General features: G+C 38.3%; 1 protein-coding gene across 3 annotated transcripts in view; it reads right to left on the bottom strand.

The window, feature by feature from the left end:
* Nucleotides 1-4334: 4334 nt before the first annotated feature.
* The window catches only part of rnpc3 (RNA-binding region (RNP1, RRM) containing 3), a 29676-nt gene continuing 11378 nt past the window's right edge, over nt 4335-22632 (bottom strand). For 2 of the 3 annotated variants that reach the window (XM_057824715.1, XM_057824716.1), the window contains exons 9-16: nt 21659-21784; nt 21209-21339; nt 11775-11957; nt 11596-11690; nt 11367-11425; nt 7676-7808; nt 6359-6436; nt 4335-4734 (exon numbers count right to left, since the gene is read on the bottom strand). In XM_057824715.1, coding sequence (XP_057680698.1) covers nt 6368-6436; nt 7676-7808; nt 11367-11425; nt 11596-11690; nt 11775-11957; nt 21209-21339; nt 21659-21784 — 796 coding nt within the window. In that variant the 3' untranslated portion in view covers nt 4335-4734; nt 6359-6367. The remainder of the gene's footprint in view (nt 4735-6358; nt 6437-7675; nt 7809-11366; nt 11426-11595; nt 11691-11774; nt 11958-21208; nt 21340-21658; nt 21785-22632) is intronic. The other variant, XM_057824717.1, reaches the window with a different exon arrangement.

Genomic DNA, 22632 nt, shown 5'->3' with positions numbered 1-22632 from the left:
CGGATGTCTAGAAGCCAGTGAGCTAACACCATTCTAATGGAAGATTTTGGTAGCAACCCTGGCATTAAACGCATCTTCTGGAAATTTAATACTAACTGTAATTTTCCATTAAATTTAAGACAATTTAAAGCTCTGCTGAAGGGCTTTTCGGATTTCGATGTAATTTTACATATATAAACTTTGCACGAGTTCGTGAAAAACAACCATGTCATTTTTAACACGTAACTGCGAGTATAATTTGCGTTTTTTTTTTTTTAGGTTTTGTCAACTCCGTTATTAGTCCCTTCCCAAACCTGGAAATGTGATGTTAATTCCTCAATGCAACAGAAGACTGTCCACAGCGAGCATAGCAGCAACAACGATATCAGTGATATTTCCACCAAAAGTAACCATTCAGGATCGCTCTTTCGTGACGCTTGCACATACTCAAAGCAAAAGGAAATCTATGCAGCACAAAAAATAAAATTCAACAGCAAAATAGCATCACTAAGACTACTGTCGGCGCCGCAGTGATATGTCAGTGCAACACTTCTATTGGTGTGTTAGATACAGCAACGCAACACTCCTGTTGGTGAGTTCGATACAGCAATGCAACGCTCGCATTGGTGGGTTACAATACCACGATTGTATATACAGTGGGGCAAATAAGTATTTAGTCAAACCACTAATTGTTATTTGCAAATCATGGTGGAAAATAAGTATTTGGTCAATACCAAAAGTTCATCTCGATACTTTGTTATGTACCCTTTGTTGGCAATAACGGAGGCCAAACATTTTCTGTAACTCTTCACAAGTTTTTCACACACTGTTGCTGGTATTTTGGCCCATTCCTCCATGCAGATCTCCTCTAGAGCAGTGATGTTTTGGGGTTGTCATTGGGCAACTTTCAACTCCCTCCACAGATTTTCTATGGGGTTGAGATCTGGAGACTGGGTAGGCCACTCCAGGACCTTGAAATGCTTCTTATGAAGCCACTCCTTTGTTGCCCTGGCTGTGTGTTTGGGATCATTGTCATGTTGAAAGACAGCAATGTCTCATCTTCAATGCCCTTGCTGATGGAAGGAGGTTTTCACTCAAAATCTCTCCAACATGGCCCCATTCATTCTTTCCTTTACAGTCCCTTTGCAGAAAAACAGCCCCAAAGCATGATGTTTCCACCCCCATGCTTCACAGTGGGTATGGTGTTCTTCGGATGCAATTCAGTATTCTTTCTCCTCCAAACACGAGAACCTGTGTTTCTACCAAAAAGTTCTATTTTGGTTTCAACTGACCATAATACATTCTCCTAGTCCTCTTCTGGATCATCCGAATGCTCTCTAGCGAACCGCAGACGGGCCTGGACGTGTACTTTCTTCAGCAGGGGGACACGTCTGGCAGTGCAGGATTTGAGTCCCTGGCGGCGCATTGTGTTACTGACAATGCCTTTGTTACTGTGGTCCCAGCTCTCTGTAGGGCATTCACTAGTTCCCCCTGTGTGGTTCTGGGATTTTTGCTCACCGTTCTTGTTATCATTTTGACCCCAAGGGGGGAGATCTTGCATGGAGCCCCAGATTGAGGGAGATTATCAGTGGTCTTGTATGTCTTCCGTTTCCTAATAATTGCTCCCACAGTTGATTTTTTTACATCAAATGTTTTACCTATTGCAGATCCAGTCTTCCCAGCCTGGTGCAGGTCTACAATTTTGTCTCTGGTGTCCTTCGACAGCTCTTTGGTCTTGGCCATAGTGGAGTTTGGAGTGTGACTGACTGAGATTGTGGACAGGTGTCTTTTATACCGATAATGAGTTAAAACAGGTGCCATTAATACAGGTAACGAGTGGAGCCTCGTTAGAAGAAGTTAGACCTCTTTGACAGCCAGACATCTTGCTTGTTTGTCGGTGATCAAATACCTATTTTCCACTCTAATTTGGAAATAAATTCTTTAAAAATCAAACAATGTGATTTTTTTTTTTTTTTTCCCACACATTCTTTCTCTCATGGTTGAGGTTTACCTATGTTGACGATTACAGGCCTCTCTCATCTTTTCAAGTAGGAGAACTTGCACAATTGGTGGTTGACTAAATACTTATTTGCCCCACTGTAGCTGTGAGGTGCGCAGAAGAATAAAGAGTGAGAAGTGAGCTAGATTTCTGTGCTGGTATACTGAAGCAGCATTCCACTGCTAATCTCTGCAAGCACTACAGTATTAATTAATTTTAGAATTTATAAAATCTAGTTACCGTAATTTTCTGACTATAAGCCGCTACTATTTTCCTTCATTTTGTATCCTGCTGCTTACGGTCCAGTGTGGCTTATTTTTTGATTTATTTGTGTGAGTAGGGAACACTTTATTTGACAGTGGCGTCATAAGACCGTCATAATTATGACATGACATAATCATGGGCAATACTGAATGCTTACGACAGATAAGCGATAAGTGTCCTCTGGCAAATTATGTCACTCACTCCATTCATGTCCAGCTTGTATCTTTCACATCCATTAAATTGTGAGATAATTTGCTGGATAACACCAAATACCATAACTAGCAATTAATGACAAAACTGGAACAGTAACTGAAGACATAATTAGCACAGAACATGAATTTTGATTGTTATCTACATCTGTAGCGTGGCAATGCATGCTAGGAGGCATGATGGACACCAAGTGTTGACAGCAGGTGGCAGCAGAGGTTTACAGTCTCCCACAAGGGAGCAGAGATGGCCAAATGGAGCTTCTGGAAGCAATGGTGTTTAATTCGGTTTTATGACAGTCATATGATGCCGCTGTCAAATTAAGTGTTACGGTTTAATATCTTTTGGTGTAAATATCCCATAACACAGTGAGGACAGTTGCGACTTTATAGTCCAGCGCGGTTTATGTATGAACAAATGCCGTTTTCGTGCCAAATTTGGAGGGTGGCCAGGTGTGTAGTCAGGTGTGCCTCATAGTGTGAAAATGTTGGTATTAGACCAACTTAATTGTTTTCTGTACCATTTTGCAAAGTAGCTCATTGAACAGCAGGTGTCTAGCCAATAATAAGATACAATTCACTTACGCTACACAGGCAAACAGAGCATTGATAGTGTTGTGCACATGGGTGCAGGTTAGCTAGCTAACAACAGTGCAGCGGAGTTAAAGAGACGCAAATGCTAACACCTTATCATGGCAAAAGGAACGGGCAGCGATACTACACTCATCAAGCCATAGTAAAAAAATAAAAAATAAGTGGTTCTTTTAAGATGGAATGACTGTCGGGTTTGTGCAAATAGAAGAACAAGCAGTGAAATTGAGTGAGATGTTTTTTTTGTTTTTTTTTAAACTTGTCCTGTATAGCTGCTTAGACACGGAGAAAATGATTCTTGAGTGTCCTTATTGTCTGAACAGTTTTAATGAGGGAGTTTGATATACTCCCATTGTGGTTGTTCATTATGTTTTTTTAATAACTCATGTTTTATTTATTAACTCACCCATGCAACAACTGGACCCTACCCAGGCCTAAGCAGGACTCTTCCTTTGGTTAAAGCAGGACTCTCAGATATAGCATAGTACAAATCTCATAAAGAACAAGATTTTTGTCTTTTTCATCTTAAATGGGCCAAATCAATTGTATTAAAAGTAAACTAATGAAAATTGCTGCTGTAATTTCATTATTTCAATAGCCATTTAGCTATGACCCAAAGTTTTGAACAGGCGTAATACTGGTGTGTGGTCACAGCGTACACGTCTGATGTTGCTCACAGTGGTCCTCAGGGAGCGTGTGTGTCTGCTCAGATACACAGAAAATTAGAGGGAACACTGCACGGCACCTTCTTTCAAAATTCAAGTTCTCAAAATACCGACAATAACACATTAAAACGAAGTTAAGCCCACGTAAAGGTGTTCCCAACTTTTTGAAAAGCAAAGTGTTTGTATGATATTGTTCTTTGCATCTGGGAAGAAGAACACAACAGCCCTTTCATAGACTTTCAGTGGTCACCAACAGCTAAAGTGGCATGGCACCTTATCACAAAGAGGGCAATCTCAAACTTTAATTCATCTTTGACTGACATGCACCCAGTACACTTCTACTATTACTTGCCCACAGAGGACGAAAAAAACAATTTGATTTCCAAATCCTCTGATATGACAGCTGCCGAGAGTGAAAGTTCACTCTCTGAGGTTTGCTTGCTGTAATAACAGGTAGGGCGAGGCAGGATTTTCAAGGTAAACTAAAGCGGCTGCAGCAATTTCCCACTGACTTCACTCTATTTGGTTTGTTCGTAGTGTTTTTCCCCTCCCTTTTTTCCGCAGTCTTTTTTCTTTTCTCCAAGCTACGGCTGCCAACATCTGACTGTCTTGATACTTTCCCAATCTTTGGATGTCTGGAGTTTCAGAAGGAAAATTACCAATATTGTGTTGATATGTGTCTGTGTGTCTGTGTAAAAAAAGAGACATGACCTCATTTTAATTAAAAAAAAACATATTTTATTAGTAAATAAAAGATGAAGACAACCTCGGATGATCACCTGAAATTCAGCCAGACAAGGTAGAAAACACTGTCAAAAACCATTTTAGCAACATCTTGTTTATAATACTCAATTCACTGAATTCAGATAGAGAAAACAATAGCACTCTGCCCTTGTAAATCTAGATCAATGTGCTTCAAAGGTCATATTCTATTGGTGACACAAATAGAACTGCCCTTTTTTTCTACAAAGGATATGTTCAAATAAGGATACAAATGGTTCTGCTGGCCCACAAATTCAAGCCTTGGCATCTTGAATGAATAAAGTATAAACAGAAATTGAAAAGAAAGCATCACAATTCAGAAGAATGGATCAAAAATGTACTTCGTGACATTTATGACAGCCTGTTTTTTGTTTTTTTCTTTTAATTTACTACTGGGTTGCATTCTTATTGTGGAGATGAAACCTGATTTTAACTTATGTTAGTTTGTCCCATTGTATATCACAAACCTACACTAACAATGTAATCAATAAAAATAAAGTCGTTTGCTGATGTATTCATTCTAGAGGTCGACCAATAACTGGACTTTTTTTCCAACATCTGCCAATTACCTAAAAAAAAAAAAAAAAAAAAAAAAAAAAAAAATTTAAATGGCCAATAGATAAAAAAACAATTTTGATCAGGCATCTGTGTGGACAACTGCGGTCGCCGCTGACTGACGGTCGGACCCCGAAAGGACCCTGCACCAGCTTGAAGGCAGGCTGCTACAGGAAGCTTGAGGGCTTTTTGGTTTTGTAAATATTATAAGATTTTCTTTTTTTATCTTCCCGGACAGAATATGCAATGTTGCTTACTGTTTACTGAGTGATCCTTACACTCTAAATAAAACTCATAGCATTAGTGTAGCATTCGCGTTAGCATGGCGAGCATCCTCTCTCACTTGTTTACATCTCGTTGTTATGTCTTGGTGGGTTTAATTTAATGATAATAATGTAAAGTGGTACCTCGAAATACGATCACTTCGACACATGATCTTTTCGACATCCGAGGTAAAATTTGAAATGCCATTTGTTTCTATACCCGACAACATGCTCGAAATACGATGATTTATGACAGCGCCACAGTTTCTGCCATTTGTAATAGTACCATCAGTATTTATTAAGGGTTTAGTGTAGGTTTTCAGACTGTGGAACAAATTAATGGAATTATAATGTATTCTTATGGGAACATCCTGCTCGACATATGACCATTTTGACTTACAAACAAGGTCCTGAAACGAATGAACTGCGTATGTAGACGTACCACTGTTCGGTTCTTGCTGAGTGTGTATAATCATAAAAAAAAAAAAGAAGTGATGTGTTCATTGATTTGGTAGCACTATACCGAATTAATCCTTTATAGTCACAGGTCATCATTGTAAATTTGAATTTTTTGAATTAATTTTTAAAATACTGCCTCTTATAATCTATGTTATTTAAAAGAAAAAGTATATAGGCATAGGCATTTGAAAATCCCATATCGGTCGACCTCTAATTCATACAATCACACAAATTAGTTCATTGCTTGACATTGGTAACTGTGAAACATGTCGATGCTATTGTAAATCAAGGATGAGATAGAATCACAAAATATATGTGTTATAATTTCCTCCACAAATATTATTATCTGAATTATAGTTACAATAAATATAAACAGTATATCACTACTCTGTAGCAGTCAACATATTCTGATAATTACATGCTTTGGCTGCCACTTTTGCCATAGTGGATCGCGAATAATTGAGGCGTATAGGACATTTAACGCAAGTCAACAAATTGAGGGAATAAGGTTAAAACTAAATGGGGGGGAAGCATCTTAAAACAATATTTTCATGAATACTTAACAGGAAAAAAAATAAATGTCTAAATTTAAGAGTTTTTAGGAAGAGTACTCACCTGTAAGTGTTATCGTTGCTTTGCTTTTTTCTTGGCATCGCTATTGTCTTGTTTTGGCCTGGCTGACCGAGCAAATTGCTGGAATTATCTGTTAAGGGCACTAACAATAAAAGGAACATTCATATTTAAACTCACATTATGTACCACTACTGATTTATGGTTAACATTCATGAATAATGTTTGTTAATCTCTTTGTGCCCTGCGATTGGTTAGTAACCAGTTCAGGATGTACCCCGCTTTCTGTCCATAGCTAACTGGCTACAGCACCCCAATGAGGACACCTCCGTGAGGTTTAACCCCCCCCCCCCCCCCCCAATCGAACACAAATTTATATAAAAATTATGTCAATAGTTTGTGCTCGTTTGTGCTGTAAAAAGTTTTCGTTTGTGCTGTTATCATTTGTGAGTTATTTCAATTCTTTTATAGGTCAATCTGAGGTCAACCAGCCCCACACTTTGATTAAAAATGGCTAAAAATAGTGCCATTCATTAATGCTATGTTTGTGCTGTAAAGAAAATTGGTTATGCTGCTATCATTTCATAGATATTGAGACATTAATTTCGAGTGATGACATCACTTGTAGCTTTCTGTATCCAACTCCCGCGGCTAATGGAGCGTTACCAAATCTCTCAAAAACAGAGGGGTGTCCCAACAGCTAGCGCAAACGTAGCACAAACCAATGGCAACCCTTCGGGTCCACCTTGCAGTAAATGAGGGGCTTGAGATTTTAATTTCGAGCAATGACGTGACATGAGCCCCCCCATTTACTGCAAAATGGACCCGAAGGGGTGCCATTTGTTTGTGCTAGTTGTTGGGAGACCCCTCTATTATTTAAAGAGTTGGTGCGCTCCATCAGCCGTGACAGAGAGGCTATGATTGACATCTTCACTCGAAATTAAGACCTCAATGGCGAATGGCACCATTGTAGTTTTGTTCCGCCGTAGATTAGGGGCTGTTGACGTCATCACTCAAACTCAATATCTCAACGATACCAGAACAAATGAAAATTTTTCCAGCACAAACGAAGCATAAATGATTGACACCATATTTAGCAATTTTTGATTAAAATGGGCTGGTTGACCTCGCATTGACCAAAAAAAGAATTGAAAATTTCTCAAAAAGGATAGCAGCACAAACAAAACTTTTTTTTACAGCACAAACAATCATAAAATGTAGCACAAACGACTGACATCATTTTTTTTTACAATTTGCATCTGATGGGGTGGGCAACTTCACGGAGGTCATGAAGACTAGAATTGTATAGATCAGAAATGAATAAATAAAGTTGATAAAGAAAGCATGTAACAAAAAGGATACAACCACGAGGGGTTTGTCAAAGAGAACATAGCCGTTGGTTTCCCGCAAGGCTTTTTCAGCACTCTGCTCACTGGAAAGTCCAACGAAAGCCTGCCCTTTCATCCGACCCTCCTTCATTAACACCACGTCAAACCTGGCGAAGGAACGGAAACCATGGGACCATTGTTAGCACTTTTAATTGCTGTACACACATCTGCGTCCTCTACTACAAAAAAAGCATGCATTAAAAAAAGCAACCTGGGAGGCCTGGGAAAAGGAGAAAAGTGTGGTTGGATCTTTAACTACAGATTTTTTTTTATGGCACTGCAGTAAGGCCTGAAAATATGGATGTTGGGAATGGAAAAGCTTTACATTTTCTTCTATTAAAAACAGCCTGCTGTATCGCAAACGATACTCATGAGAGCCCTCAGACTGAGATGGGATACCTTCAATTGCAAACAGAATGATGTTATTAAAATTGTGATCGCAGTTACTAGTATCGCATGTTTAAACCTCTCTATTTTTCCAAAATGTCTACATTGGATCACCTAACAGCATTAGACTCTTAAGTATTAGCACTATACCACACAGACAGTATTTTGTAATGTGTATTTTGTCTCGGAACATCACACTCTATTTAAGTTGTGACTTATTGTGAATACTTACTTACTGATGAAAATGACTTATAATGCTACGCAGTGCCATTTTCGTAAACAATGACGATAACGAAAATATTTCGGCGACGAACAATTTTTTCATGACGATGACGAGCTAAAAACGTGGCTTGGGAGAGGAGGACATAACAAGACGAATGTCAGTTGTCTGATGAGACAACTACGGACAAAAATGCGACATCGTTTCTGTCATATGTTCACAATGCGTGACATTTTCATATTGTACGTGAAGTCAACTGCTTGCATCGTGTCATTGTTTAGGTCGTGTCACTCATGTTAAGAAGTGCTGTGCCTCTCCCTCCTCACCGGAGTTTACTATGTGCCCCAAGCTAGGCTGTGCTTAGTCTTGCTTGTTTGGAAACATGCTAAGATTTGTTTTCTTATCTCATGGCAAGAGAGAATATGCAATCATAGACTACACCATCAGTTGACAAGACAACTCCAACAGACTTTGCGCCATGCCATCCCGCTGGGGGCCGGATTTAGGTGGAAATAGGACGAAGGTTTTACTTCATACAAGCAAGCAGGAGTGTCTCAACAGTGATTTGGTCAAGGATTCAAGGTAATTATTATATTTTTTGCACCATGCATGCACTTTGAAACAGTGTGAATACAATATGAAATGAATGGGAAAAAATTAGCTTGAAATATTTACGTAAAATTAATGGTAACTGCCAGGTTTTTTGCTTTTAACCAAGAGTCTTGTCTGTTTTACCATCATATCTATAGAAATTCCGCGATTTAAGCATTTATTTGGAAGAATTTTCAACTTAAAAAGCTCTTTGTTCCGTGACGGCTGCCATGTTGGATTAAACAATACAGTAACTTTGGCTTGAAATATTTACGTAAAATGAACAATAACTGTTCGTCTCTTGCTTTTAACCAATAATCTAGACTGTTTTACATTCATATCTATAGAAATTCTGTGATTTAAGCATTTATTTGCAAGAATTTTCTACTTAAAAAGCTCTTTGTTCCTTGACGGCCGCCACGTTGAATTTTGCATCTACACAATAGCAAAATTCAACCTAAATAAGTTGTCATTGTCCACATAAACAAAATGCTAATTTGCTTTTGTTGAGGACAATTAAGATGATTCTGAATGCTTTCCTCAAGTATTATGTTTCTGATGTGAAAACTTAGTGATTTATTAGCTGCTGAAAACTTGCAGTAAATTAAAAAAAAAAAAAAAGTTGCTATTTTGGGCAAAAACATATATTACAGTAGTAGTACAGGCTCTTGATCCAGAAAATAGAGGTGATTATCTCTGCATTTGGTGATTTTTGTGCATCTAGCGTAAAATTTGAGAATCTTATAGCCAAGTTTTTATATACTTGTATTAAAAAAATAATTAATCAGGATTTTATTAGGGAACGCCTTTGAATTTTTTGACCTTGCTTCTCATAGAGACTCATATATGCCCAAGGGAGCATGTATGTTTTAGGTCGCTAGCGGCTTTGGTTCTGAAAATATTTGAATTTCACATTTTTGCCCCCTACGCATCAGCCCCCAGTCCCGTGTCCTGTCAACTGATAGTGAAGTCTATGATGCAATGTTGCCTTAGCTTTTAGTGCTTTAAGCGTTAGCATAGCATTCGCGTTAGCATTAACTTCAGAATGGCACGCGTCCTCTTAAAACAGTGGCCACTCTAAAGCCGCGCTACTTGGCTTTTCTGGTCAGTAAGTCTGGAGGATGTTAACCGCTCAGACATTTTATTTTTTTAACATACAGTTCGATGATGAACTAGATGAACACGAAAACATTTTGAAATGACTAAAATATGACGAAGACTAAGACCAAGACAAAAATGTAAAGGGCTGCAAAAACAACACTGATGCTATGCAAACCAGACCAAAATGTGTGCAAGGTAAGGATGTCCCGATCGCATATTTTGCACCCGAGTCAGTCACTTGATTTTGAGAATCTGCTGATACCAAGTCCCAATCAGATATCGAAAAAAAGTTTTTTTTTTAAATATATATTTGAACAGAAGTTCCAAAAACATTTCAGTAATGTACTGTTTACAGTACTTCTTCTTCCACTTTTTCTGGGACTGTTGCGGAGTATTGACTACTAGGATTTTGGAACTCACTAACAACCCAGGAACACAGACTCTCTCCCCTTTTTCAATCCAGACTCAAAACCCACCTGTTCAGACTTGCTTATCCACAACAATGATCATTTTTTGTCTAATTTGTTTTCAAATACTTATTATTTTTTTTTTTTTGTTATCTAAAATTAATTTAATTGTTACTGTTTTTATTTTTGTTTAATATTTTAAATCTGTCCTAAATGTTCTATACTCTTAATTTCCCTTATTTATATTTTAAAGTTTTTTCACCTTATATCTGTCAATGTTTTTAATATGATTGTACGGTGACTTTGAGTGCCATAAAGGCGCCTTCAAACAAAATGTATTATTATTATTGTAATTATAAAACATTTATTTTTGTTTCTACTGGCAATGCCATTTTATTTTTGGATAATTTTGTTACATTTTAGCCCTTTAAAAATGTATACATTTAAAAAAGTAGTAATAATAAAACCCTATCCTTTTTACCTGATTCCGATCCTCTGAACAATGGCCCGATTTCCGATTAGGGGATCGGATCGGGGGGCATCCCTAGTGCAAAGTTGTATCGTTTTTTATTTATTTATCCTATTTTTTTTTTTATTTGGCCAGGATCAGAATGAGAGATCTTCAAGAGTGAACACAACCCAAAAGTGTAGCACTTATCTAACAAAAGCTCAGTCTGAGGTGCTAGATGGAATATTCATTTAAAAGTACTGCAGATGTACAAACAATTAAAAAAAAAAATCCCTCCTGATCTATGTGTCAGGTTGGATCCTTTTTTAATAAAGTAGCACAGTGAGCATACATTACCAGAATCTCTGGAGAGAAAATGACAAATTGCTTAAGTCAGAAATAGCTGATGAATAAGCGCTGGTGTAAATAAGAGATTGTTGCGAGACTTTTTGTTGAATCACTCCTTAAAACTGTACTAATTTGTCTCTGACAGGTAAAAAAGGACACTTACATGTTTCTTTCAACTTCTGATGAAGCATCAATGTATCTTCCATAGATGTACTTTAGGTCCTGGAAGACAAATAAAAAAACAAATAATACACCTAAGCTACTCTGATGTAGCAGAGATAATTATGGGATTGTTTTACTTTGACATTCAACAATGCCGCAATATGATGACTCAAGCAATAAACACCAAACAGGACAACCACAAGTGGGTCAAGTGCCAGAAAAGGACCTACTTTCTCTTCCACTTGTTTTGCGATATTCTTCACATATAGCCTGCAGGTCGGCTCACCTGGCTCGTAATTCTTAAACACAGACATCCTTTTTATCTCTGTTTCAGGAAGAAAAAAGTGATTTGGGGTCATATTTGAGTGGGTGTTCGAGGATATGTGTGTTTTGTCGTCTCTGTGTTTACCGTCTCTTGACAGACGTCCTTTCTCAAGCTCTTTTCTGGAGATGACATCAGAGGGGAGATCCTCCTCTTCATCACTGTGCTTCTCACATTGCTGAGATGACTGGATATTAGGGTAGATCTTTCCAAATCCTTCTGTGTTGTTGTTGAGGGTAACTTCTCGAGCATACATTTTTGAAGGATAAACTGGAAAAAAAACTCAAGTCATTATATTGATGCTGACTACTAGCTTGATTTTTTTTTTCTTTTTGCTTACCCTAACAAAATAAACGGAACCTCTCTAAAAACTGTAAACATAAAAATGGGAAAACTGGAAATCCTGGAGATGCCAATACAAAGTAGTGCTGCACAATAAATCGTTTGAACATCGCTATCGCAATGTAAGCATGTAAAATAGTCCCATCGCAGGACGTCCGTTTGGTTATTGTTTTAATGTAAACTTTTGTTTTTCTTCATTCAAAGCAGCAATTGTGTAGAGACATGGCTTTCTCGATCCCTTTTAATTTACACCAATCTTCATCATTTACAGATAAACCCCCATAGCCTGGATTAAACGGTATTATATGAATACTAGGGATGTCCCGATCGCATGTTTTTGCACTCGAGTCTGAGTCACTTGACTTTGAGAATCTGCCAATACCGAGTCCCAATCTAATACAGAGAAAAAGAAAAAAAAAAAAAAATGTTTGTTTTTGCTTTGACGCTCATGCTGCGCTGAGAACAACCTCTCACTGACACAATGAATGAGTTGCTACAGCACACTTCAGACTGTGTACCAAGCTGAATGATGATTAAGACATTTGGGCCTTTTATTATAGAGCTACCGAGGCATCTCTGGCCAAAGCTACAAACCTCAATCATCGTTAACTTTAAGTACCAAACGCTAGCTGCACTGATGACCAAGAAAAACAGTTTGGTTGCACTGCTTAGCAAGAGGGAGGGTGAGCGGCTGTACAAGCATGAAGCAGAAAAACATAAAACCTGATCCTTTTCACCCCATTCCGATCCCCTGAAAAATGGGGAAACATTGTTTGATCGCGTAATCGGCTCAATTTCCGATCACGCGATCAAACAAAGTTTTCCCAAATAGAGCTATTTAAGTCATCTGTTGAAAATTCCTCTAGTTTTAATATCGCAAACCCCCGAAAAAGTCATCAACGTCATTTTTTTTCCAATATCGTTCAGCCCTAATACAAAGTCAATTGTGAGTCACTGCGCTACCGCTAATGCAGTAATTCTCAAATAGTGGGGCCAGAGAGATGCTAGGGTGGCGCATGTGAGCTCGGGAAAGATACATTTTTGCCATACTAGAATAAAGTGTAATTGCACATTCACTCAGTGCGTAGCAGTGGCGCGCTAAGAGTGAGCAGTACAGATGTACCTCTACATAAGAAGTAAATTCGTTCCAGGACCTTGTTTGTGAGTCGAAATGGTCGTATGTCGAGCAGGATTTTCTCATAACAATACATTATAATTCCATTAATTCGTTCCACAGCTTGAAAACCTACACTAAATCCTTAATAAATACTGCTGGTACTATTACAAATGACAATTGCCCTTAGCAAAACAAACAAATTATAAATAAAAATTGGAATAATAATGTAATAATAATAATTCCTGTAATAATGTAACGAATCGGGTTCTAATGTGGCGGATGTGTTTTGCGTGCTGTACCTGAACGCACCACGTGGCTGACGTGACAGTGAGATGGGTGCGGTACAGATTTTACTTTCTGTTGTTGCACAAGTCCTGAAATAAATGATCAAATAACTGACGAAGCTGGCAATTTCTTCAGCAATGTTACCACGGTAATAATTGTCACTTTCACTTATACAGACTGGTGAATGGAGGTCGGAGGAGGACCATCAAGATCGTAGACATTCTACGGCCGTATTGTCAAGCCAGTTCACACGCGCACACCACGCTCTATTTTTCTATAATTTCCATCTTCATTTCCATGTCCTTTGTTTCACCACCTGATATTCCTGTGCAATTTATTGGAGTGGGTGTTAAACCAAGGCTTATTGGACCTTTTAATTTTTTTAATATGTTTGTGTGTCATTGTGCCATCTAGCTGCAGGGATTTGCATTATAATGCATGGGCACCTTTATTTCCAATACAAAAACTGCAACACACACTGTAGGTGAAATAGAGTGCCGTCTTTGTAGTAGCCTAGTAGTAGTACGTCAACTATCCAGCATGCATGCAAAAAAGCGAGCATGAAAATTTTGGACCGAAACAGCTGTTTTGGGATGGGAAACAACAAAATAAGATATTCAGCACCGCCTGCTGTGAGTGACTTCCAGTGCTCTCTAAAAAGAACATGAAGGCCAGACTGAAGTTTGCCAGAGTGGATGTAGACAAAGACCAGGACTTCTGGAATTATGTTCTTTGGACATATGAATGTAAAATTGAATTATTTGGACACCAGAACAGAGACATGTTTGGCGTAAACCCAATACAGCATACCAGGAAAATAACCTCATACCTACTGTGAACCATGGAGGTGGAAGTGTCATGGTTTGGGAATTCTATCATGTATCAGAGGGTGCTTGAGGAACATGTGAGATCATTATGGACCTTGCAACATGACAATGACCCAAAATATACCAGTAAATCCACCAAGAACTGCCTAAAAGGAAGAAATGGAGAGTCCTGGAATGGCAGAGTCAAAGCCCAGATCTTAATCCCATTGAGATGCTGTGGGATGACTTGAAATGGGCTGTACATGCAAGAAACCTCTCAAACACCTCACAGCTGAAAGTATTCTGTGTTGAGGAGTGGGGCAAACGTTCTTCAGACCGGTGTCTAAGACTGGGAGATGGCTACAAAAATCGTCTCTCAGAAGTTATTTCAGCCAAAGGGGGTAACACTAGCTATTACATGGTAGGGTGTCCTAACTTTTTCCTCAGTTAGAATCAGAGGTTGCGCTAGACTTTTTCGTTGTCTGTCATTTTGACTGACAGGGTCATAAAAATCCGGTCATAATCTATTTTTACCCGTCACTTAAATTTTTAAAATGATGATAATGACATTGTGGTGACCCTTTGTTTGGCATAATTCACCTTCCGTACTTGTGTGTCCATTTGGCCGAGCGCGTTACCGGCTACGACAGCCACGTGACAGAGACACTTAATTAAGAGCCGCGCGCGGTCCCCTCTCTATCCACTCGCTCTCGCTATATGATTGGCTGAAGAGTCGAAATGCTCTCCCGTGAAATCCCTGTTTAAAAATGTTCCCGTTGTTACTTCTTGCGTTCACTTATAAGTGCCCATTTAAAAATGAAAAGCGATGGATGATACTACACGCAGAGCATATTATTAACAAATGTTAAAGTTGTATAATCATATAGCGAGAATAAGGAACGTCACTGACAAGCGCAGGCCCCCGCGAGTGGATAGTGAGGGGTCTAGGATAGTGCGCCTACAGCTAACAAGACTCTTAACATTGCATACCGCTTCAACATATTCAATAGTATTTAGTTTTCCTTCATTTTAAATTAATATTCTGTCCGAACAAGCTTAACAGAGAATCCACACCGTGCCATCACACATCAAGCAGATGAATATGTAACTTTTTCTCCGCAGTGACAAAAACAGCTGACTGTGGCTGCAGTAGTTAGGTAGCCTACCATATGTAGCATATGGAACAATGAAATTAACAGTTCACCTGCTGTGGCCTGAACGTAGTCTCACACTTTCCTCCTGGTGCGCATGGACTTGAATTGCGTGCCCGCTTGTGCAGTCCCTGTTTTTTCACCTCTTTTATCAACACCATCGTCGTTTTGGGGCTTTTTGAAGAAACTTCGGACACTCAGTTGCCTTGACATTTTTCAGAGTAAGGCCAACGAGGTCATGCATCAAGAGAGACAATAGCTAATTAATAAGCTCACTCACCACCCTGTGGTCTGGGGTGTGAATTGCAACCGGTCAAAATGACGGATGGACTTCAGTTTTTTCCGTCACCGTTTTAAAAAATCAGTCAACGACGGAAAATATTCGGTTAACGCAACCCCTGGTTAGAATATGCATTTTTGTTGATATGTTTGGTTTAATGAGTAAAAAAATGTGGATTTTTGTTGTTTACCTGCAATTAAATACCTGTCTTTTCCAGAGATAAAGAAAAACAAGATCAGACATTGATATGTGAACATTTCTTAATAAAGAACTGAATATTAAATGGGGTGTCCAAATTTTTTCACATGGTCGTATACATACTATTGTAAGGATAAAGAATAGACCAGAAAGAAAGGGGTAGGAGAAAATGTTACTACACATTAAGTGTGAGTGAACTAGAGCAAAGCTTTTTTTCTCTCGATTATCTGCCACATTCCCCTTTTCATTTAAATGGCTTGTTTATCGGACAAAACTAGACTAATCCAAAAAGCCACCTGTCGTCGTTTATCTTGCCTCCACGCCTTTAGGAAATCTGCCGCGCTTGACTTTGAGATCTGTTTTACTTCTCTGGAGTTTGCTGGAGAGTCAAGTTGTAGCGAGAGATAAGGTGTCAAAACAACTACATAAGGAAAAATGGGAAAGTGCAGAGCCGACAAGTAACACAGACAGTACCACGCGCATTGCTTCCCCAAATGACATTTCCTCACACTGATAATGGCAACACCTTTTCAGTGCAAGCTGGCTGTTCCTGTGATACACAGTATTGCTGTTCTGACTTCCCACATAGATAGCACAAACATCAAAACACCTCTTGGTCTAATCTGATAAAATGACACAGTGGCTCAAGTAATCTAATCCAGATAGCAGATACTCAGCAAATTTCAAATTGTTAATTGAAAAAAAAAAAAGTTCCTACAAGAAATATTCACCAACCACACATATAGTCCAACTTGCATAATCCTATTAAATGTTTTTGGTTTTTTTTGGTTTTCTTAAACCTATCCTGTTCATCTGTTTGACACGGAGAATGGAAGTCTGAGTGTCCGGTTGGTCCGAACTGCTGGTGCACGATAATTATTGGTCCGATAATTATCGGTCCGATAATAGGAATTATGACGTCATCCAGATAAATCCAATAACATTATTAACCCTTGAGAGTCGAAGGACGCGCCGGCGCGTCCTCAGCGCACGTCGTCTTTGAAGCACCCTCGCGTTTTAATTACGTCACCCACATGCCGTTGGTTGGTCTCGTTTTAAAGTGCGGAAGTTGCGGTTTACTCTCGTTGTTATTTGAAGTCAATCAACCAACTAAAACGTGAGATATTGTCATTTAAGTTTTATAGTTTTATTGTCCTCACAAAAAAACATTAAAACGCTGCATGGATCATTTCTTTATGTCTATATTTCCATCATTTCTTGTCCTTTTTCAAAACGGAAGCTCCATGAAAAAAAACACAAATCAAACGAACCCTTTCGAAGTCACAGTGGAAGCACAAAATGCGTTTTTTTTTTTAATAAATATAACTGCCGCGCGAGGTTCCACCGAACGAGAGGGAGGAGTGAATCTGAAGCAGCGAGGGGGCGAGCGACGACTTTGTGTGACTTTGAGGATGAACGGAAAACTAAATTTAGCGCAAGCAATTGTGCTTTTTGATCAACTTGAGGAAGAGGGTGGTCCAAATTCGTCATCATCGTCTTCTTCGGAAGAGTCCTCGAGTGAAGATAGTGACGGATTTGAACACGTGGGTGACGCCATCGACGAGCAGAGGTAAGCCAACTCACTTTTTTTTTTTTTTTTTTTTTTTTTTTTTTTATGCTGTAAAAGTTTCTTTTGATATTGCAAGACAAAGTTAATTTTGATGCAATATAAGTGCGTGTTTGTGTATGTAATAATAAGATGTGCATATCAGATCAAAGTATAATTTGTGGTCTTCTTTCTATATGAAGATTAGGGATGTAGCACATATTCAGCTACGGTATTCTTTCTATTGTCATACATATAGATTTCCATTATTATTTATTGCTGTATATATTTTTATTTTATACTTTATTATTTTCATAAATACTGACTTTTGTTTCATGTACATTTATAGTGACAATGAAAGTAAAGTGAAATGAAAATGGAAGGGTGGAAAGAGGACCGACACCCCATGGAAGTGTGGGCTGTGATGTAGCCCTGTGTCTAATTCCAGGACGAAACTGCTTTTCGGAGTGGCATGCCTGAAAAAAATTTAACTTGTTTATTGTAAATATTTTTGAAAATACTTTTTTCCCCAATGTTATATATCTATATTTTTTTCCCACAATCAGTCTTCTCAATTTGTGTATATAAATGTGTGTTCAAGAAGCTTGATTGTGTGTACATAGTTTTCATCAGGTGATGGGCCGCAATACCTAAACTCATAAAGAGATGGCCTCTAAACACTTTTTGTGTTAGATGGTATATTTTTTCACTGTTCTTCACTGTTTGGTCTGCTGTATATAACCTGTTTTGACTAGAGCATGTATAAATGCAAAAAACGCCTATGGCTATACCTGTTGTTTATGTTGAATTGTCAAATAAAAGACTATTTATTCTAAATTTTTTTGGTTGAATGTTCATCCTAACATGTTGAATAAATATTACAAAGTTTCAAAACGGTTCGTTACGCATGTTTGGTTGTCAATTGGACATCAATATTAAAAATTTTGACAAAACGATTTTGGAATTTTTGGTCTTTTTGGGCCCAAAATTATGACTTATAATTGGTCAGTGAAGGAAACAACAGTTTGGACATGAAGTTCAAGGTGTCACAAAAAAAGGGACCAAACCAGGCCATCGTAAACAATTCTGTCTTTGAAATATAAAGGCAACTTCAAAGGCATGCAAAATCAGACAAAATAGGCCCAGACCTTAAAGGGTTAATAGGACCGATAATATGTACTGTGCTGGCTTTAAAGTTTACACAATAGTATGGGAAATTAGTTGACCATTTGCGGGGCATTGCTGCCACCTGCTGGTCAGAATAATTCACCGCATCTATTTTTTGTTACAGTAGTTTGGTTCATTCACTTCCACATTGCGGTGTCTAGCGGTAACATTGACAATTGTGAATGCTTTCTGTTACGTTTCTGCATCAGAAATATATGTAAGTATTTTATGTTTACTATAACATATGGATGTGCAATATGTGTTTACTTCTATGGTGAAGGGTCATATGTACAGAACTTCATAAGTTGTTGTGTTATAGAAGCCAGCCAATGCTTTAGTAGCTCAAGCTAGTGTGCTATGCTATATATACAGTATAATAGTTGTGTATATAAGTGTATTGTGCAGTTTGTTGTATATTGAGTATTGAATATGTGTATTTTTCTGTTGTACTTTCACAATTTTAAGACAAGAGTCTTCCCATAAAAGAAAGAAAAGACCAAGCCTTGTGGTTTATCAAAGTGCATTCACTCTTAGCTGGCTGTCGGGCAGTGCCGAAGTGAAATGCACTGTTTTGTTCATGTCATTATGAAAAATCTAGTGAGATCAAAGGCAAATCTATGTTGAATCCACCACTAGTTTTTTTAAACCTCCAGGTGTTCAAAAATTCAGATTATACATTTTAAAAATTATATATTTATTATCAGTTATCGATATCGGTATCGGCTTTGAGGAGCAGGAAGTTATCGATATCGGTATCGGTTTCAAAAAATGGATATCGTGCACCCCTAGTTTGAACAGTTTTAATGTTTCACATTCGAGTATGACACACTCCCATTGTAATCATTCAACATACATCGTTCATTAAGACAAAGCAGCAAACAGAAAGGAGTTGTGGGGGAACAGAACAAAGGAAGGAGAGACAGAAGAAAGACAAAAAACAACAAGAAATTAAACGCCTTCACTAACTATGAATATGTTGGTGCTATCGTCAGCTAAATGTATTTCCGGTTGACACCATGCGGAGGGCCTGTTAACCAGTGAAAGGGGAGGGGATCTAGAGGATAAGTGATTAGGAAGGGTGGAGTGTACGCAAATCAGCTCTGTGATCTAGAACCCAGTAATCGTGTGAATCCCTTGTGAAGGTGAGCATGTTGGCAACCTACTGTATGCCGCCCCATTGCTAATCCCGGCACTGAGGTCCCCCACCCAAGTGCGCCCAATCACATCCAGCCATTTGCCAATTTTTAACATAACTGCCTTTAAAATGATGATAATACTCACATAATTTGTTGACACAGAGAGGTATTTTATGAAATATGATTACTGACCAGTGTTATTTCTTCTACAATGTTGAAAATATAACGAACAATTTTTTCATGATGATAATATGTGTTTGTCTATGTTCCTTCGAAATTGTTGGAAACCTTTATTTTTGGATGAAAACTTTTGAATTTTACAGACAAAGACATTTTGAGTAACTGTCAATTAAAACTATGGGAATTTTGTATGAGATATCATCGACTAAAACTAGACGAACAATTTTTAAAATGACTAAAATACAGTGCTGCAACAATTAATCGACCTCTAATGGAAACAGTGAATATGACATAACTCATCAAACATGGCTGGATCCAGCTGCTCCCTGTTAAGACCAACATTAGGTTGTAAGTGTTTGTTTGAGCTTATAAGATTGTTCATTCACTCGTAATTTAGTTTAGAGGTATATTAGCGGACATTCGCCGTGCAAGATAACCAATTGTTCTTTTGTTGTACTTGGATTCTCATTTATTATTATTATTTTACACAGTTTGTGACTAAACTCAGGTATTTTAACTGATTTTTAAATGCATTTGTTGCTGTTGTAATATGAAAGTACAATTCTGCAGAGCTTGACAAAACACTCAGGAATTTTTTTAATTCACATTTAATGATCTTTTGAAAGTGCAATCTTAGCAAGCCTTTGTTTTACATCTCCTGAAGTTTATTCTGCAACACAGTAAATGTTCCAATTCCGATTACTTGATTATTCTTACTAACTATTGGGTAGATTAATCGATTACTTACAGTAAATAATCGATAGATGCATGCCTGGCTACAATATGTGCTCGTCTGTCTATTCTCATTCAAAATTATTGGAAACCTTCATTTTTGGATGGAAACTTTTGTATTCTACAGATGAAAACATTTTGAGTAACTGTCGACTAAAACTAGGCGAAATTTGTATGAGATTTCATCGACTAAAACTAGACGCATTTTGAAATGACTAAAACAAAAATTTAATGGGCTGCCAAAAACAACTGTTACGGACGAATACGTAAATGGCTGTAATTGTTATTTTTCATAATGAACACATGTAGCGTCAAACAAACACCTCTCCACGAAAAGCGAAATATTAAACATATTGTTGAATGAAAACTGCATTTAAAGCAGTATTACAATGATTCACAAGAGACAAATTTAATTATTGAGTACACCTTAATTAACTACGTCATAAAGTTATACTGTACTAGTAAGAGGAGTTATATCCGAGTTCAACATTAAAATCAAATGCTAAAAGTCAGTTTGTGACTGCTAAATTACAAAATGGCTATCCAAGATCTAAAAAGGAAAGTAGAAGCCTTACTCATACCTTCATCAGACTCTGTCCTATTCCCTTCCACCCTGGCTGCCACTTCTGGAACCGAAATGTGGAATTCTATTTTCTTCAGTCCAGTGTGGTTGGGTTGCTCAAACACGTCTGATGGCTGCATGACTGGAGCGCTGAAGACAGGAGAGAGACTTTACTGAGCAGACACCTTTTAAAAGAATTCACAGTAAAACCTGGCTCCAGTGCGTCATTGGGGGCCCTGGATTTTCTGGTCAACGATTCCCAGTCCATTCAGCCTGGAGGCATTGGGCATATAAAGTCGAACAGAGTTTGTGGTGTATTAAGGGAGCATGGGCGCGGGCAGTGCCTTCCTAAACCACCTAAACCAGCACTGTATTTGTAACAACCTTTAGAGGCTTTTTTTCCTCCAATTTTATTAGATAGTGATTCTGAATGTATGCGTGTGGACAAGCACGAATAGTTCCTTAGTACCTCTGAGAGTCTGTTTTGGGCGCATAGAGGAGATCCTTGATCTTGGGCTTCTTTCTTTTGGAAGATGTTTTAGGTCTCAGGGGTCTTTTGCATGCTTGGTTGACCAGACCCATCAGACGAACAATCCTGAAGGAAAGCCAGCATTGGGGAAAAGGACAAGCATTCAGTACCTGAAATATTTATTGCTGTGTGAAGTGTGAATTAACTGTGAATGTAAGTGAAATGTGTCAGTATGAATGATACATGTTGCGTGCTCACTGATGTGATTTTTGAGCGAGAGAAATCAATTACTATAAAGCAAAAAATTTGAAGAAGACAAGGAGTGTGCAGTTGTACATAGGGCTAGGTTTATACTGCAGGTCTGAATGCACAATTCCAATTTTTTGTCATATCTGTTTTTAGTGTGCCTGTTCGGACTGCCTTTGTCCATTGAGCCCATTCAAGTATTACGCATGTGCACTAATTTGCAGTCCGAGACGCACTCAGCAAACTTACCCATATGCGCAAAGCATAAAAAAAAATAACTACGCCCTGTGCGTGCATGGCACACACACCAACTTGCCCTGACTCAGCCATTTAAGCACTACAGAAATATTGCATATTTGGTGCACAGTAAGAAACCGAGCATTATCAGGCTTATCCTGTTCTTCATTGTACTTTTTTATGACAGTGGTCAAACCCAGATCCTGCGTAGTAAAAGCCAAGTTCACGCCCGTCGCTAACGCTGATGAACAGCTACATCGCTGCGTCTCTCATGCTGCTTTTGTTCTTTGCTGACGTAAGTGCGGCATGAATTTCAATTCGGGAGACTTGACAGTTCAGACCGCCGCGACGTTCTGGAAAAATGTGGCCCAGATCAGATTTAAACCATATACGAAACTCACCCAGATTGGATTTGAAATGGTCCACTTCTATGCGACTTGTCACGTTCTGACCATCAAGTTATACTCGAAAAAACACGAAAAAAATCGGAT

The sequence above is a fragment of the Corythoichthys intestinalis genome, chromosome 20 (assembly GCF_030265065.1).
Source record: "Corythoichthys intestinalis isolate RoL2023-P3 chromosome 20, ASM3026506v1, whole genome shotgun sequence".
NCBI lineage: Eukaryota > Metazoa > Chordata > Actinopteri > Syngnathiformes > Syngnathidae > Corythoichthys > Corythoichthys intestinalis.
This window is presented reverse-complemented; position numbering and strand designations above follow the sequence as displayed.